Source organism: Prionailurus viverrinus, chromosome X (genome assembly GCF_022837055.1).
Source record: "Prionailurus viverrinus isolate Anna chromosome X, UM_Priviv_1.0, whole genome shotgun sequence".
In the NCBI taxonomy this organism is placed as follows: Eukaryota; Metazoa; Chordata; class Mammalia; order Carnivora; family Felidae; genus Prionailurus; species Prionailurus viverrinus.
In genome coordinates this window covers 62793276-62810848 of record NC_062579.1, presented here as the reverse complement: position 1 = coordinate 62810848, position 17573 = coordinate 62793276, and the positions used below count along the sequence as shown (strand labels likewise).

Sequence of the window (17573 nt, the reverse complement as noted above, 5' to 3'; positions counted from 1 at the left end):
TTTGCCATATTCAAAAGCTGTTATATGAGGTCATTTTACATAGATTATATCATTTTTAAAGAGGAATCTGCTACTACAAAATATTAAGGACTACTTACAACAAAATACTGTAAGAACAATATAAGCCCCTTTTAATCTTGCATGGTTTCACTGTTCAGAGAGCTAAGGGGCCCTCAAATTAGTTATATAATGAACATGTCCAAAGCATCCTTCTCAATAATGCAGCCATGATTTGAGTTTTGTAATGAGACTACTTTAATAATACAAGACAATTTAATACTATGAATAATCAGCTATCAATGAAGGAAATTATATTCATTTTGGGGGTCTTCTGTTGCCACTACTCATTCCTGTGGCTATCTCTGTTGAGTGGCCATTATTCCTTTCCCTATTTTCCTTAACTTGAGCTAATTCCAAGGATTTCAATTATTTTCCGTTTCAACTTGTTGCCAGACAGATATCTGTAAGGGGCTCAGACAAGAGGAAGTAGTGGAATTTATGAATTTCTTATGTTTTATCTAACATCCAATTTGAAATTTATTTGAAAAAGCAGGTCAGTCATTTCATCCCACTTTATCTGTTCATGTGAACAAAATGGGCTTGTCACTCAAGCATCAATTGAAATGAAAGATGAAAAAGAATCCAATAAGGGAATAACAAAGAGGGAAACTATTGTGACTTCTCCTCTTCTCTCATTGATCATAAACACATGCTTCCCTCTCTCACTACTTAACCTGTCTATCTTTGGGGTATAATACTTTCTGATAGCAGAAGCAAAAGGCATAAGAATAAATATCCGTATAATGCTTCATTTGTGTGTAGAATATAGAGTTGACTATGTAGTCTTTGATCAAGGTAACAATTAGGAAACTGATTTTTTTTAGGAAACTGAAATATTAATGTTACCTAAAGGTTATTACCAGAATAAAACTAGAAATCATTAGCCTTTGATTTCTAAACCTTTCTCTGAGCAACACAGAGTTTTAAAAGCACTATTGACTCTTGTTTATCCTAATATAATAAATATATAAAAAAGCATTATTTTGTTGCTGTAAATAGTCCAGAGAAAGTATTTTAGGGCTTTGGTGTTAACTTTTGTACATTTCTAAAGGACTACAGAAAAACAAGTGTTTCTAATACAGCAGCAGAGTTTGATCTATAAAGGAAGCCCAAAGAAAGTCCTTGGTAAAACAAATATTACTTGTAAATTGTTTTATTTCTGTAAAAAGTAAGATTATCAAATATTTCATTTAAAGCTAGTTTTATAAATATATTTTTTCACTCTAGGGAGATATTCAGAGTATCAATAAAAATCTGTAATTGTATTTGAAAGATATTGTAGAAATAAAATCTAATCTATACATAAGTTTTCTGAAGAGGGAAAAAAAAGAAAAAATGCATCTTAAGGCTTTACAGGTCAGATGTTAGGAATTACCTTTCCAGAATGTTTAGTATCATCTTGACCACATTTATCAGTTCAAGAGTAGCTGTTAGAATGTTATGAGGTGATTGTTCATTAATGCCATGTAGAATACGGGCCCTTCTTCTTTCCGATATCATGACAAGAACACAATCAATAGCATGCTCAAGATGTTCACTTTGTTTTTTGAATCTTGTAGGCATCTTTTTGTCATTCTGAAATTAAAGTGAGAGTTTGGGGTAAGAAATGAGGCAGCAATTATCTAACACACTTATCTAACACACTATAAATATATTCAACAGCAACACCATTTAGCCAAAGTAACATAAAAGGGATGCAAAATTACCACCAAACACTTTTCATACTTTACATATTGCTTTTGGTAATACTTATACCATTCATGGTAGTAGTTACATAAAGATGTGAAAGCAATGAGGTTCAGTCACGTGAATATTGAGGGGAGTAATTTTATTAATGTGGCAACAACCATTTGCCTACAGTTAGCACATGTTAATTCTGGTACTGCCTTATTAGTATACCTATTTCATTTCCTTATTAAAGTATAGTCTACTGATGGAAAACTCTATATTACTTTGTATTCTGAACAGAAATGGGTATAGATTTAAGAGACAGGAAAGGAGATTCTTACTTTTAATTTATCTCAGAGCCCTGCTAACTATATATAGTCCTTTCTGAGAGCTGGCAATTTAAATATACATGAAACATACAAATATTAATTGGCACTGGTATTTAAATGTACCACTTTGGGGCACCTGGGTGGCTCAGTCGGTTAAGCGTCTAACTTCAGCTCAGGTCATGATCCCGCAGTTTGTGAGTTCAAGGCCTCATGTCAGGCTCTGTGCTGACAGCTCAGAGCCTGGTGCCTGCTTCAGATCCTGTGTCTCCCTCTCTCTCTCTCTGCCCCACCCCCACTTGCACTCTCTCATGTGCACTCTCTCTCTCAAAAATAAACATTAAATGTACCACTTCAAGTGATTTGACACTTATCTCACATATGTGTTTTCTCTTTTTTAAATGTTTATTTTTGAGAGAGCAAGAGAGCAGGGAAGAGGCAGAGAGAAAAGGAGACAGAGAATCCCAAGCAGGCTCCATGAACAGAACCTGATGCAGGGCTTGAACTCCCAAACCAGGAGATCTTGACCTGAGCTGAGATCAAGAGTCAGTCACTTAACCAACTGAGATACCCAGGCGCCCTACATATACGTGTTTTATCTTTGCATGAACATGTGTACACACATTCCCATTCATCATGCTTTTGTCCAAAGCCTCATCAAATGGTTATTAGGATTAACCACAGGGTTGCAATAATGAATTCTTCCTCTTCGGAAGAAGTTACTCTAGCTTCCTGGTTTAATGATCAGTGAATGTGATTTACTAAGTAGTAAAGAAACCTACTGAAAAAGGACATGCCCTTTTTTAGTTTTTGAAATTCTGAGGTGCAGGGAATTTTATTTAATTATGCTAGAAATGAGTTTATGATTATTTTTAGCCTAGGTCCAATAAGATATGTGTGAAAAGACCATATTAATGACTTCCATGAAACCAGAGAACCAAGACCACATTTCTTCAATAATTACTTCTTCCTAATATAATATCTATTACGTGATGTGTTCAGATGTTCACTCTTAGTGTTTCACTTTAAAAATGATAAATCGGGGGGCGCCTGGGTGGCGCAGTCGGTTAAGCGTCCGACTTCAGCCAGGTCACGATCTCGTGGTCCGTGGTCCGTGAGTTCGAGCCCCGCGTCAGACTCTGGGCTGACGGCTCAGAGCCTGGAGCTTGTTTCCGATTGTGTGTCTCCCTCTCTCTCTGCCCCCTTGCCCGTTCATGCTCTGTCTCTCTCTGTCCCAAAAATAAATAAACGTTGAAAAAAAATTTTTTTAAATGATAAATCGGGGTGCCTGGGTGGCTCAGTCAGTTAAGCACCCAACTTTGGCTCAGGTCATGAACTTGCAGTTCATGAGTGCAAGCCCGGTGTCAGCTCGGTGTTGACAGCTTAGAACCTGGAGCCTGCTTTGGATTCTGTATATCTCTCTCTCTGCCCCTCATCTGTTTATGGTCTGTCTCTGTCTCTCAAAAATAAATAAATGTTAAGATTTTTTTAAAAAAATGATAAATCAACCTAAAAATAGGCCCTTTAAGATTTCTGATGAATAGCTTTGTTTTGGTAGCATCCACCTCCTGCAAATAAGCTTGCTTTACATTTGCTGATTAGAAAAGTAAGATGTATATTTGGGCATTTTTCCTTCTTTTAAGTGGTCTTAGAATAAGAAAAAGAAAGTAGTTCAAAATGATGAAATCTACTTTTCTTATAGATGTCATAATGAAATTGTCATTGCCAGAATTTAAGATATAAACATTAGTATGTTTTTATTTCCATCTTTGGCTTCCCAGCATTTTCCAGCATTTATTGATATAATCTGGGATTTCAGATACAAATTATCATTAATATTAAAATAAATTAATATTATTGGGCTATATACTTTAACTTTCCAGAGTTTTTCAAAATTTTGTGTTAAGTATATAACCATATTAACAAACATTATTTTGAAAAACTATGCTTTACTACTTTCATTGCTCATTGCTGGTTCTTTTATACTACAACATACCTGTCCTTGAATTATTTATTTGTATTCATTCTTTAGTCACCTGAAGTACATCTTCCAGTAATTTTAAGGAATTAATAGGTAATACATCTGCTGAGTTTATAGACTTAAGAACATTTTTCAGTTGCCAACTCACATAAATGGTTTCCCAAGATCACACAGCTAATTATTAGAAGATCTTATCCTGGGAACAGAAGCCTCTTGATACTCACTGTCCTTTCTACTACATTATTAAATGTATTAGCCCCTAGAGTGATAGGGAAATATGGGAATTTTTTGATGTATGCCATGCTACTGTCAGTGTGGTGAAATGGAAAGACATTTAGGTATACAGTGTGAGATCTGAATTTTCACAGATCACTTAAACATATCAGAGCCTTGGCTTGTTTTATTTATCTCTAAAATGTAGATACTAACACCTGTTTTATCCATGCATAGGATTGTTATAGATATTAAATGCTATACAAATAAGAGCTGTTATTATTTATATATAATTAGTATATACCAAAAACATATAAATTTTTACATAATTCTTAACTACCAGACTCTATACGGTGGGTAATCTCTTCACAGTCTTAAAAAATCTTCAAGGAAATTAAATAGACCGTCTGATATTATAAATTTGAATTGACTTTCTAATGTAGCTTTTGAAAATTCTGTTAAGATTAAACAATTGATAAATACTATCCTTGTTTTGGTGTATACTTCACTAGACCTTCTTTTTTTTTAAATTTTTTTTTCAACGTTTATTTATTTTTGGGACAGAGAGAGACAGAGCATGAACGGGGGAGGGGCAGAGAGAGAGGGAGACACAGAATCGGAAACAGGCTCCAGGCTCTGAGCCATCAGCCCAGAGCCCGACGCGGGGCTCGAACCACTAGACCTTCTTTAAAGAGTGAAAATAAGATATATGTCTTCTCTCTTTTTTTTTACTTTTTGTTTTAAAAACATTTTGCAGAAAGCAAATATTCCTTTCAGTAAACTCAAAAACAACTAGGTCAAGTAACTTACACTTTGGGAATATTTAGAAAAGAGAAATGAAAACCCAGGAGTGCCACAATGGTGATTATTTTAGCATGAATAACTAATAACAAATAATGTTATTTAAACTGTAAAAAAAGGGAGCCTTGTTGAAATTTTTTAAAGCCATTTATATTAACATAGTAATGGGAAAGTTTCATTATTAATTACATATACCAATGAAGTCACAAAGGTGTCCAACCAAAAGTGTTCCTCAAGTGTTAGTTTGCCCTTGATATTGAATTTCTTATTTTTTTGAATTTTAGGTAATCTCTATCCCAAGCCTGAAGCTTGAACTCACAACTCCACAATTAAGAGTCACATGCTCTACTGACTGATCCAGCCAAGCACCCCTTGAATTTCTTCTGAAACTATGAAGGTCATAATGTGCCAAAAGACATATTTATTTACATCAACCCCTTTATGATACTATAAGCATGATGACAGCCAAAAAAGAACCCCTCATCTTTCCATTAAAATTTAAATTACAGGCTTTTCAGATTCCATTATGACTCATGAAATTAAATAAATCCATTTGTTTTCCATTTGACATTTAATTACTTTTTGTTTGTATATAATCTTCATTAGTTTTACACAGCTTTCATGAACTGATGACAGTAGTAGCAGTAGAAATAAATGTTTCAGAAACACATTTTATCCCATCGAAGCTGGCAGAGGAGTTTATTCTCTATGTACCACCACCTTCCTCCAAATACTTTTGATAATTTTAGTGGATTCATTATGTGTGCTGCATGTTCTAACACTATTCTGCCCAATGTTTGTGGTGTAAGAATAACAGCTGAATAATTTTATTGTAGTATGCACAGTCAGAATTTGAGAATGGAACAGATCAATTTAGAGTATATACACCATCTGTATATTATGTGTATATAAGTGATAACAATATGGGAATTTTCTCAAGGGTTTATGCAAAAGGCAATGGGAATTTGTGTGATTGAAAATAGGCTAAATATTACACCAAATAATTTCCTTTATTTACATACCATAGTCTTGTAGAAAGGTAGAGGAACCATTTTAAATTCCATACTGTGAACATTGCTTATTTCTAAAGTAAGGCTCCAATATATATTTGTTTATATCTTGCATCATAAATAAGATCTACATATCTTCATACCTGGTCTTACATATATTACACATAAGACAGAATATTTGTTTATACTTTCTGCTTAATTTTTCTGTTATTCATTGAGTGGAAGCATCCACCTATTTTACAATTTGCCTAAAATCAACCATGAATACACAAAAATTAAAGTCAAAACATGGAGAAATATTTTGTTTCTAGGACCATGTAGAATAGGTAGTAACATACAAAGAAAAACATATCATTTTTAAAGTCTCGTACTATGATGCAAATGGAATTATATAGGACAATTTCCTCCAAAGTCATATCTATATGATACTAGTAAATGGAAGATTCTGATTAAAAGTTTCTATATTGCTTAGTGATTACCTGACAAAAGCTCCTAATGTTTAAAAAAAGAAAACATTCACAACACTTGTATTTTCCAAAAGCAATATTTATGACCTTCGTTAATAGAAGTATAAACAGTATAAAATAATTCCCAAGCACTCAGATACTCTTTTCTAGCACTGGACTTATAGTCAGAGATCATTACAATTTACTAACCACATAATTGTTCCACTTAGTATTTAATTATCTTATTTTTAATTTTTTTAAATGTTTATTTATTTTGAGAGAGAGAAAGAGAGAGAGAGAGAGAGCATGTGCACACAAGTGGGAGAGGGGCAGAGAGAGATTCCCAAGCAGAATCCCAAGCAGGCTTTGTGCTGTCAGTGCAAATAAAGAGGTGAAATAAAGAGTCAGACACTTAACCAAGTGAGCCACCCAGGAAATCCTAATTATCTTATTTACAAAATGTGATTCTTCATGAAAACTCTAGGTTGTAGTCAAAGATTGAAGGTTAAAAACATTAAGTTATACTTGAGGATAAAATGAATTGATATGAAATAACTCTTTAAACTGTAATTTATTCTTTTCATGACTGCCTTTATTAATAATTATGAGAGTAATAATCACAAATCACCAAAAAGTAACCAAAATGTTTCATGATTAAAGTTCTAAAACAAAAATATTTATAAAGAGAGAGACAAACCAAGAAACAGACTCAACTATAGAGAATAAACTGATGATTACTAGAAAGGTGGGAGAGAGGAAGGGTTCAATAAGTGATGGGGATTAAGGAGTTTGCTTGTGATAAGCACCAGGTGTTGTATGGAAATAATGAATCACTATATTGTACACCTGAAACTAATATTACACTGTAGGCTAACCAACTGTAATTTAAATACAAAGTTGGAAAGAAAAAAATTAATGAAAATATTATTACATGGTATTTATTTTCTTCCTTTTCTAGCACAGATTACTTGTAAGATCTAAACTAGTCATTTACACATGATCATTAACTTCTAAAAATGTGCATACCTTACCATTTATCCACTTTTTTCTCTTTCATATATTGCCTTTATGATAAAATTACTGGCTACAATTTTATGCTTCTGTTTTAAAATTTCTTTCATCTCTTAGTAGTAAATAATGCCATCTCATTAGTTTTCCTTTTCAGACATGAGGATGCACCTTTTCCTTTTTTTGGTGCAAAAATAAGGTGACTTTATTAAAGCAGAGACACAACCCATGGGCAGAAAGAGATGTGTTATAAGTGTGAGGGGTGATTCTTTTATATACTATGGAGTGGGGGAGATAAAGAGGAAGTTTCTTAAAGCGATTTTCATATGTTAAAGAAGACTTACAGATTACTGGAGGCCTAGCTGTTGTCAAGCTAAGGTTGTTTTTCCCTCTAGCAAGTCATTAACATTAAGACAGTAGGGAGTTCCTGGAGAAATGTTAATTTCTTCATTCCCCTGGGAATAAAGAACCAGTCCCTAAACACATTTTGTACACACATTTTAAAATCAAATTCTTCCTTCCATGAATATCTCTGGTGTGTTAGATCTCTAACTCACAAAAATATCACATTTCATTTAACCATTCTTTTATTTTACATTTTATAGCAAACTATGTATTTTTAAATATTTTACCAAATATTTCTACTCTGTGCAGTCTTTTAAAAGTCTTTAGGTAGCTATCTACTAGCCTTTATATTTCTAGAATGTATAAATTCAATAAAGTCAATAACCATGAGTTTTTGTCTCACCATATCCCCCACATCCAGAAGAATGTCTCACATGTGGAAGGAGTCAAAAGAATATATTTACTGAGTGAATGAATGAAGGCTAACGTAAACGTAAAGGATCAGGAGTCTCGTTATCTAGTACTGCCAATTCCATTACCTAACTCTGTATTTTTCAAATTTTAATTCCAGTATAGCTAATGTAAGAAATAAGCCCACTGACCCAATCAAAGGAGGGATGCAGAGACTCAGAGCACAGTGAAATGAAGCTTTAATCAACATTCTTGCAAGAGCAGGTGTCTGATGGACAGGCATACTACGGGCACTTATAGTAAACAATTTATCTCTTCGTGTGCAAGTCCCTCCCCTAATTCCTCACTGCCTGAGTACTTCAGAGGTTACAGACTTACCCAGATGTCGCCTATGCCCATGTACGGGAAAAAGTAGTCTGACTTGAACAAATATACATTCCCTGAGGTGATGCAGAGACTTTCAGTCCCTCCTTTGTTCTTCAGCGCATGCTCATTGCAAAACCCACAAAAATAAGCCCATGAAATCGAGGGGAAAAACCAGGAAGTGAAGTATTTAAAGATTTGGAACTCCATTCTTGGGGAGTGGGAATCGTACATATTTCCAGTAGGAAATATTGTTAACTAGACAGCACAGCTTTTATTTGGTATTTCTGAAAATGAATCATCTCCCTTATTTCTCACAGTTGACATACGGTGTTATATTAGTTTTGGGTGCACAATAGAGAGATTCAATAATTCTATATGTTTATTGCATTATTTACAACAGCCAAATTATGGAAGTAGCCCAAGTGTCTGTCCATCAATAGGTGAATCTATAAATAATATGTGGTATATACTAATTTTGAGCAAATGGCTTAACCACTGCATCTCAGTTTCCCAGTCTGACAAATAGAAATAACAAACTCTAAAATATTATTGACATAATGTAGAGGAATAATGGGAAAAAGAAACAATATTTGAAAATCATTTTAAAATACATAGTGTATAATAACAATGCACATACATCTCCATTATTACTTGTAATATATTTTGTATCCCATATTTGATGTAGCATTCAAAAGGAGACACTATGTATTAAAGATAATTCTTTTCTGATAAGCGTTTACTTAACAAAAATAAAATGATTTTGAAAACTGTCTCCTTATACTCTCTTCAGAAGCTCACTGTGACATGCCACTGGAGTGTTTAATTTATATTCAGTATAGGTCATTTCAAATTCTGATTCTGTATTCTGATCAATTACCAGTGAACCATACCTTAACATATTATAGTTTGACATTTTCTTAGCACTTAATGAAACTTTTCATTATTTTGTATCCATTTTAATGGATGTTTAATGAAAACATCAAAAAAAAAAACAGTGAACCCAGAGAATAATTGTGGGGGATAAGCTTAGGAATCCCCCGGGGCTTACACCAATGGGTTAAGAAGTCATAAAGAAATACAAAGTCATAAAATGCTCACACCCAAGTTTGGGTAAACCAGATTGGCACTCCAAGATAGGGGGGTGCAAAGACACCCTGAGAATAGGGAAGCACAAAGGTGCCAGGAATAAGGAGTTGCAAAGGTACCCCAAAATAGAGAGGGGGTGAAGAGCCCACAGAATAGAGAGGGAGAGGCAAAGGCCTAAAATAGGAGCAGCGCAAAGGTGCCCAATACATAGGTATATGAAATAAACAAGACTATATATTCAGGATGGAAGCACCCCCAATTTAGTACTATAGCAGAAAAGCTCCCTTCATAGGAGAATAGGGCCAGGTTAGGTAAATTGGTGGACTATGGACCTCTGTGCTGCAGGCAAAGCAGCCCAAAGCAGAGAAGGTTAACCAAATAAAAGGTGCCTTATTAACCCTGAGGTTATTCCCCCTATCTGTCTCATCCCCTAGGCTAGCAAAGATAAATAAGCACAGCGCCTCCTGTCTGCCATTAACAACCAACTACCCATCTGCCCAGCAGCCAGATTTTGTTTTCTATTGACCCAAATCCTACACACTATATATCTTCAAAATCCCCCTTTTCCCTCATGTCCCCAAGTTAATGATCCTAGTTTGTCTCTTTGTACACACCCATCATGTTTGTAAGCCTCCTGAGCTGAATAAATATGCGGTAAGGACCCTTATTTGGGGCTCTGGTCTTTTCCCGGACATTAGCCATCTTTCGCTTTAATCCTGTGTCTGCTCTTTTGCTGGACAAAGGAGAACCTTAGACTTAGAGTCTACAACAAATAATCATTATTGTATTTTTTTTCTTGTTGATTGAGAAGCCACTTTCTGGGTATGTCACCTTTATTACAGTTGTGTATCCACTTCAAATTCCCTGAAAGACACATGAACTAAAACTATCACATGAACTATCTAAATATAAGGCATACCTCATTATATTGTGCTTCTCTTTATCACATTTTATTTTTTATCTATTTATATATTTATTTATAATCACATTTTAGATATTGCATTTTTTAATATATATTAAAGGTTTATGGCATCCAGCAAGTCTATTGACACCAGTTTTCTAACAGCATTTGGTTACTTCATGTCTCTGTTGCATTTTGGTTATTCTTGCAATTTTTCACCTTTTCATCGTTATCATAATTGTTATGGTATCTGTGATCAGTGACCTTAACTGATACTATTGTTTCAGGGGGTCATGAACCACACCCACACAGGACAGCAAACTTAATAAATGTGTGTATTCTTACCACTCCATCAACCAGTCATTCTCCCATTTCTCTCCCTCTCATCTAGCCCTCCTATTCTTTGAAACATAACAATATTGATGTTAGGCCAATTAATAACACTACAATGGCCTCCAAGTGTTCAAGCGAAAAGAAGAATTGCATGTCTCTTACTTTAAAATCTTTAAAAGTTTAAATTTAGTGAAGAATGCATGCCAGAATCTGGGATAGTTTGAAAGAAAGTCCTCTTGCACCAGTTAGCCAAGTTGTGAATGCAAAGGAAAATTTCTTGAAAAAAGAATTAAAAGTGCTACTCCGGTGAACACAAAAATTATAAGAAAGCAGAACAGCTTTATTGCTGATATGGAGAAAGTATTAGTAGTCTGGACAAAAGATCAAACTAGCTACAAATACCCTTAAACCAAACCCTAATACAGAGCAAGGCCCCAATTCTTCAATTCCATGAAGGCCGAAAGAGGTGAGGAAAGTTTAGGAAAAAAAAAGTTTGAAGCTAAAAGAGGTTGGTTCATGAAAATTAAAGAAGCATTCTCCATAACATAAAAGTGAAAGTGAAGTATCAAGTGCTGCAGAGAGTTATCCAGAAGATCTAGCTAAGATAATTAACAAAGCTAGCTACACCAAACAGATTTTCAATGTAGGTGACACAGCCTTCTATTGGAAGATGACATCTAGGATTTTCATAGCTAGGAGGAGAAGTCAATGCCTAGCTTCAAAGCTTCAAAGGACATGCTGACTCATTTACCATTCCAAAAATCCTAAGGCTCTTAAGAATTATACTAAATCTATTTTTCTTGTGCTCTATAAATGGAACAACAAAGTCTAGATGACAGCATATTTGTTTATAACATGGTATGCTGATTATTTTAAGCCCACCATTGAGAACTACAGTTCAGAAAAAAAAATCCTTTCAAAATCTTGCTGATCATTGACTATGCACCTGGTAAATCAAGAGCTCTTATGGAGATATACAAGACTGATGTTTTCATGCCTGCTAAAACAATTTCCATTCTGAAGTCCATGAATTAAGGAGCAATTTTGACTTTCAAGTCTTATTATTTAAGAAACACATTTTAAGGCCATAGCTACCATAGATAGTGTTTCCTCTGATTGATCTTGGCAAAGTAAATTGAAAAACCTCCTGGAAAGGATTCACCATTTGAGATGCCATTAAGAATATCAATGATTCAAAAGAAAAGGTCCAAATAGCAACATTAACAGGAGTTAGGAAGAAGTTGATTCCAATGTTCCTGAATGACTTTGCCAGGTTCAAGACTTCAGTGGAGGAAGTATCTGCAGATACGGTAGAGATAGCAAGAGAATTGGGTAGAATTAGAAGTGGAGCCTGAAGATATCAATGAATGGCTGCAATCTCATGATAAAACTTTGACAGATGAGGAGTTTTTTATGGATGAGCAAAGAAAGTGTTTTCTTAATCTACTCCTGTAAAGAATTTCCCAAACAAAAGTTAAAAGAATTTATGACCACTAAACCAGGATTACAAGAAATGTTAAGGATGACTCTGTGAGTGTAAAACAAAATCCATGAGAAAAATAGAAAGTACAAAAGCAAAAAAGATATATACCTGCAAATATCTTCCAAGAGAAGCACAAAAGAAAAAAAATGAAAGTATATCAAATATTAGAAATGAGGAGGGGAGAGGAGTAAAGAATAGGTTCAAAATTAAGCAACCATCAGCTTAATATAGACTGCTATATGCAAAAGATGTTATATACAACCTGAATGGTAACTCTAAATAAAAGACAGTAATAAATATGCAAAATATAAAGAGTAAAGAATTCAGGTATATCATTAAAGAAAGCCAGCAAATCGTGAAAAAGAGGAGAAGAAAGGATGACAGAAAAAGTACAAAACAACTAAAAAAAAATGAACAAAATGGAAATAAATACATATCTACTGATAATTACTTTGAATGAAAATGGACTAAATGCTCCAATCAAAAGAGATAGGGTGACAAAATGGATAAAAAAAATACAAGACCCATCTATATGCTGTCTACAAGAGAGTCGTTTCAGACCTAAAGACACCTGCATATTCAATGTGAAGGAACAGAGAATTACTTAACATGCAAATGCATGCCAAAAGAAATCTTGAGTAGCCATACTTATACTAGACATGATAGACTTTAAAACAAAGTCTAAACGTAGACAAAGAAGTACACCATGTAATAATACAGGGGACAATCCAACAAGAAGATATATCAAGTGTAAATATTTATGCACTCAAAATAGGAGAAACCACATTCATAAAACAGTTATAAACAAATGTAAAGGAACCAACTGATAATAACACAATAATACTAGGGGACTTTAGCACCCTATTTACACTGATGAAAATATCATCCAAACAGAAAATCAACAGGGGAACAGTGGCTTTAATTGACACACTGGAACAGATGGATTTAACAGATATATTCAGAACATTCCACCCTAAAACAGCAGAATGCACAATGTTTTGAGTACCCACAGAACATTCTCTAGAACAGATCACATACTAGGCCACAAAAGATGCCTAAACAAATTAAAAAATATCAAATACATACCATGAATCTTTTCTGACCACACACTATGAAACAAGAAATCAACCACAAGAAAAAAGTCTGGAGAGAATGCAAATACAAAGTGTTTAAATAACATACTACTAAACAATGAATGGGTCACCCAAGAAATCAAAGAAGAAATCAAAAATTACATGGAGAGGGCACCTGGGTGGCTCAGTCAGTTAAGCATCTGACTCTTGGTTTCAGCTCAGGTCATGATTTCATATTTCATGGGATTGAGACCCATGTTGGTCTCTGTGCTGACAGTGCATAGACTGCTTGGGATTCTCTTTCTCCTTCTCTCTGTTCCCCTAACCTGCACATGCACTCTCTCTCCCTCTCTCTCTATCAAAATAATTAAATAAATATTTTTAAAAATTACATGGAGAGAAGTGAAAATAAAAACACAACTGTCCAAACCCTTCAGGATGCAGCAAATGTGGTTCTAAGACAGAAATTTATAGCAAGACAGGAATAACTCAAGAAATAAAAATATCAAATAAACAACCTAACTTTAAACTGACAGGAGCTAGAGAAAGAACAACAAAACCCAAACCAGCTGAAGGAAGGAAAGAATAAAGATTAGAGAAAAAAAAACAACCAAAAACAAAACAAAACAAAACAAAACAAAACAAAACAAAACGGTATAGAAACTAAAAGAAAAATAGAATACATCAATCAAGCCAGGACCTGGTTCTTTGAGAAGATAAACAAAATTTATAAACCTGTAACCAGACTAATCAAAAATAGAAAAAAGGGAGAGAGAGAGAAAGTACTCAAATAAACAAAATCACCAATGAAAGAGTAGAAATAACAACCAATACCACAGAAATACAAACAATTGTAAGAGAATGTTATGAAAAACGACAAATTAGACAACCTAGAAGAAACCAATAAATTCCTAGAAATATGTAAACTACCAAGATTGAAGCAGGAAAAAAATAGAAAACTTGAACAGACCAATTACCAGCAAGGAGACTGAATCAATAAAAACAAAACAAAACAAAACTCCCAACAAACAAAAGTCCAGAAGCAGAGGGCTTCACAGACAAATTTTACCAAACATTTAAAGGACAGTTAATACCTATTCTTCTCAAACTATTCCAAAAAAATAGAAGAAGAAAAGCTTCTGAATACATTCTATGAAGCCAGTGTAACCCTGATACCAAAACCAGATAAAGATAACCACACAAAAAAGGGAACTACAGGCCAATATCTCTGATGTACATAGACTCAAAAATACTCAACAAAATACCATCAAAATAAATCCAACGGTATGTTAAAAAAATCAATCAATATGATCAAGTGGGATTTAATCCTGGAATGCAAGAATAGGTCAGTATTCACAAAATAATAAATGTGATACATTACATCAATAACATGAAAAAACATATTATCATTTCAATAGAGGCAGAAAAAGCATTTGACATAGGACAACATCCATTCATGATAAAAACCATCAACAAAGTAGATATAGAGGGAACACTGCTCATCATAATGGAGGCCACATATAAAAAACCCACAGAAAACATTATACTCAATAGGAAAAACTGAGAGCTTTCCTCCTAAGGTCAGGAACAAGAAAAGCAAGTCCACTCTCATTACTTTTATTCATAATAGTTCTGAAAGTACTATCCACAGCAATCAGACAATGAAAAAAAAATGTGTCCAAATTGGTAAGGAAAAAGTAAAACTTTCACTCTTTGCAGATGGCATGATACTCTATATAGGATGTCTGAAACACTTCACCAAAAAACTACTAGAACTGATATAGAATTCAGTGAGTCTCAGGATACAAAATGCAGAAATTTGTTGCAGTCTTATACATTAATATTGAAGGAATATAAAAAGAAATTAAGAAAACAATACTATTTACAACTGCACCAAAAATAATAAGATACCTAGGAATAAACCTAACCAAGCAGGTGAAGTACTTATACTCTGAAAGCTATAAGTTATAACATTGAGGAAAGAAACTGAAGATGACACAAAGAAATGGAAAGACATTCCATGCTCATGGATTAGAAGAACAAATATTGTTAAAATGTCTATACTACTCAAAGCAATCCACACATTTAATGCAATCCTTATAAAAATATCAATAGCATTTTTCACAGAACTAGAACAATCTTAAATTTTATATGGAGCCACAAAAGACTGTGAATAGCTAAAGCGATTTTGAAAAAGAAAAGCAAAGCTGGATGTATGACAATTCTAGATTTCAAGTTACTATTACAAAGATGTAGTAACCAAAACAGTATGGTAGTGGCACAAAAATAGACCCAGAGATCAATGTAATAGAATAGAAAACCCAGAAATAAACCAACAACTATATGGCCAATTAATATTTGACAAAGCAGTAAAAAATTGGTAATGGGAAAAAGTTTCTTCAATCAATGGTTCTGGAAAAACTGCAGCTACATGCAAAATAATAAAACTGGACTGCTTTATTACACCACCCACAAAATAAACTCAAAAGGGATTAAACACATAAATATGAGACCTAAAACCATAAAACTCCTGGAAGGGAGCATAGGCAGCAATGTCTTTGACATTAACCATAGCAACACTTTCTATGTATATCTCCTGAGGCAAGGGAAATAAAAGCAAAAATATACTATTGGGATTACATTAAAATAGAAAGCTTCTGCACAATGAAGGAAACAAACAATAAAAATAAAAGGCAACCGAAGGAATTGGAGAAAATATTTGTAAATGATATATTGGAGAAAGGGTTAGTATCCAAAATATATAAAGAACTGATACAATTCAACACCCAGAAAACAAATAATCCAAAATGGACAGAAGACATGAAGAGATATTTCTCCAAAGAAGACATACAGATGGCTAACAGAAACATGAAAAGATGCTCAGTATTATTCATCATCAGGGAAATGCAAAACAAACTACAATGAGATATCACCTCACACCTATCAGAATGGCTAAAATCGGGGCGCCTGGGTGGCGCAGTCGGTTAAGCGTCCGACTTCAGCCAGGTCACGATCTCGTGGTCCGTGAGTTCGAGCCCCGCCTCAGGCTCTGGGCTGATGGCTCAGAGCCTGGAGCCTGTTTCCGATTCTGTGTCTCCCTCTCTCTCTGCCCCTCCCCCGTTCAGGCTCTGTCTCTCTCTGTCCCAAAAATAAATAAATGTTGAAAAAAAAATTAAAAAAAAAAGAAAAAAAAAAGAATGGCTAAAATCAAAATGAAAAGAAAAGACATGTGTTGGCAAGGACATGGAGAAAATCGAACTCTCTTGTACTTTTGTAGGAATACAAACTGGTGCAACCACTGTGGAAAACAGTATGGTGGTTACTCAAAAATTTAAAAATATAAACACCCTATGATCCAGTAATCACCCTACTGGGTATTTACAAATAATATGCAAAAACACTAATTCAAATGAATACAATCCCCCCTATGTTTATTTACAGCAGCATTATTTACAATAGACAAATTATGGAAGTATACCAAGGTCCACTGATAGATGAATGGATACAGAAGAAGTAGTATATATATATGCAATGGAATATTACTCAGCCATGAAAAAAATAAAATCTTGACATTTGCAACTACAATGATGGAGCTAGAGTGTATAACGCTCAGTGAAATAAGTTAGTCAGAGAAAGGAAACAAGTACCAAATGTGAAATTTCATATGTGAAATTTAGTGAACAAAACAAAGGAGCAAAGGGGAAAAGAGAGAGAGGGAGAGAGAGAGAGAAATAGACTCAACTATAAAAAAAAAAAAAACAACTGATGATTACCAGAGAGGAGGTAGGTTCAGGGATGTGTGAAATATGTGATGAGGATTGAGGAGTGCAATTGCCATTATGAGCACTGGGTGATATATGGAACTGTCAAATAACTATATTGTACACCTAAAACTAATATAACACTGAGTGTTAGTTATACTGGAATTACAACAAAAATTTTTAAATGTGGTGTACCCAGAAATATGTTACAATCTACTCCTGGGTGTGATGCTGTGAATATTGTTGAAATGACAATAAAATATTTAAAATATTACATGAACTTAGTTGATAGAGCAGTGGC

At 34.1% G+C, this 17573-nt stretch overlaps 1 protein-coding gene across 3 annotated transcripts in view; it reads right to left on the bottom strand.

The window, feature by feature from the left end:
• The window catches only part of LOC125157828 (uncharacterized), a 412592-nt gene that overhangs the window by 255231 nt on the left and 139788 nt on the right, over positions 1-17573 (bottom strand). For all 3 annotated transcript variants that reach the window (XM_047844867.1, XM_047844868.1, XM_047844869.1), the window contains one exon: positions 1436-1635. In XM_047844867.1, coding sequence (XP_047700823.1) covers positions 1436-1635 — 200 coding nt within the window. The remainder of the gene's footprint in view (positions 1-1435; positions 1636-17573) is intronic.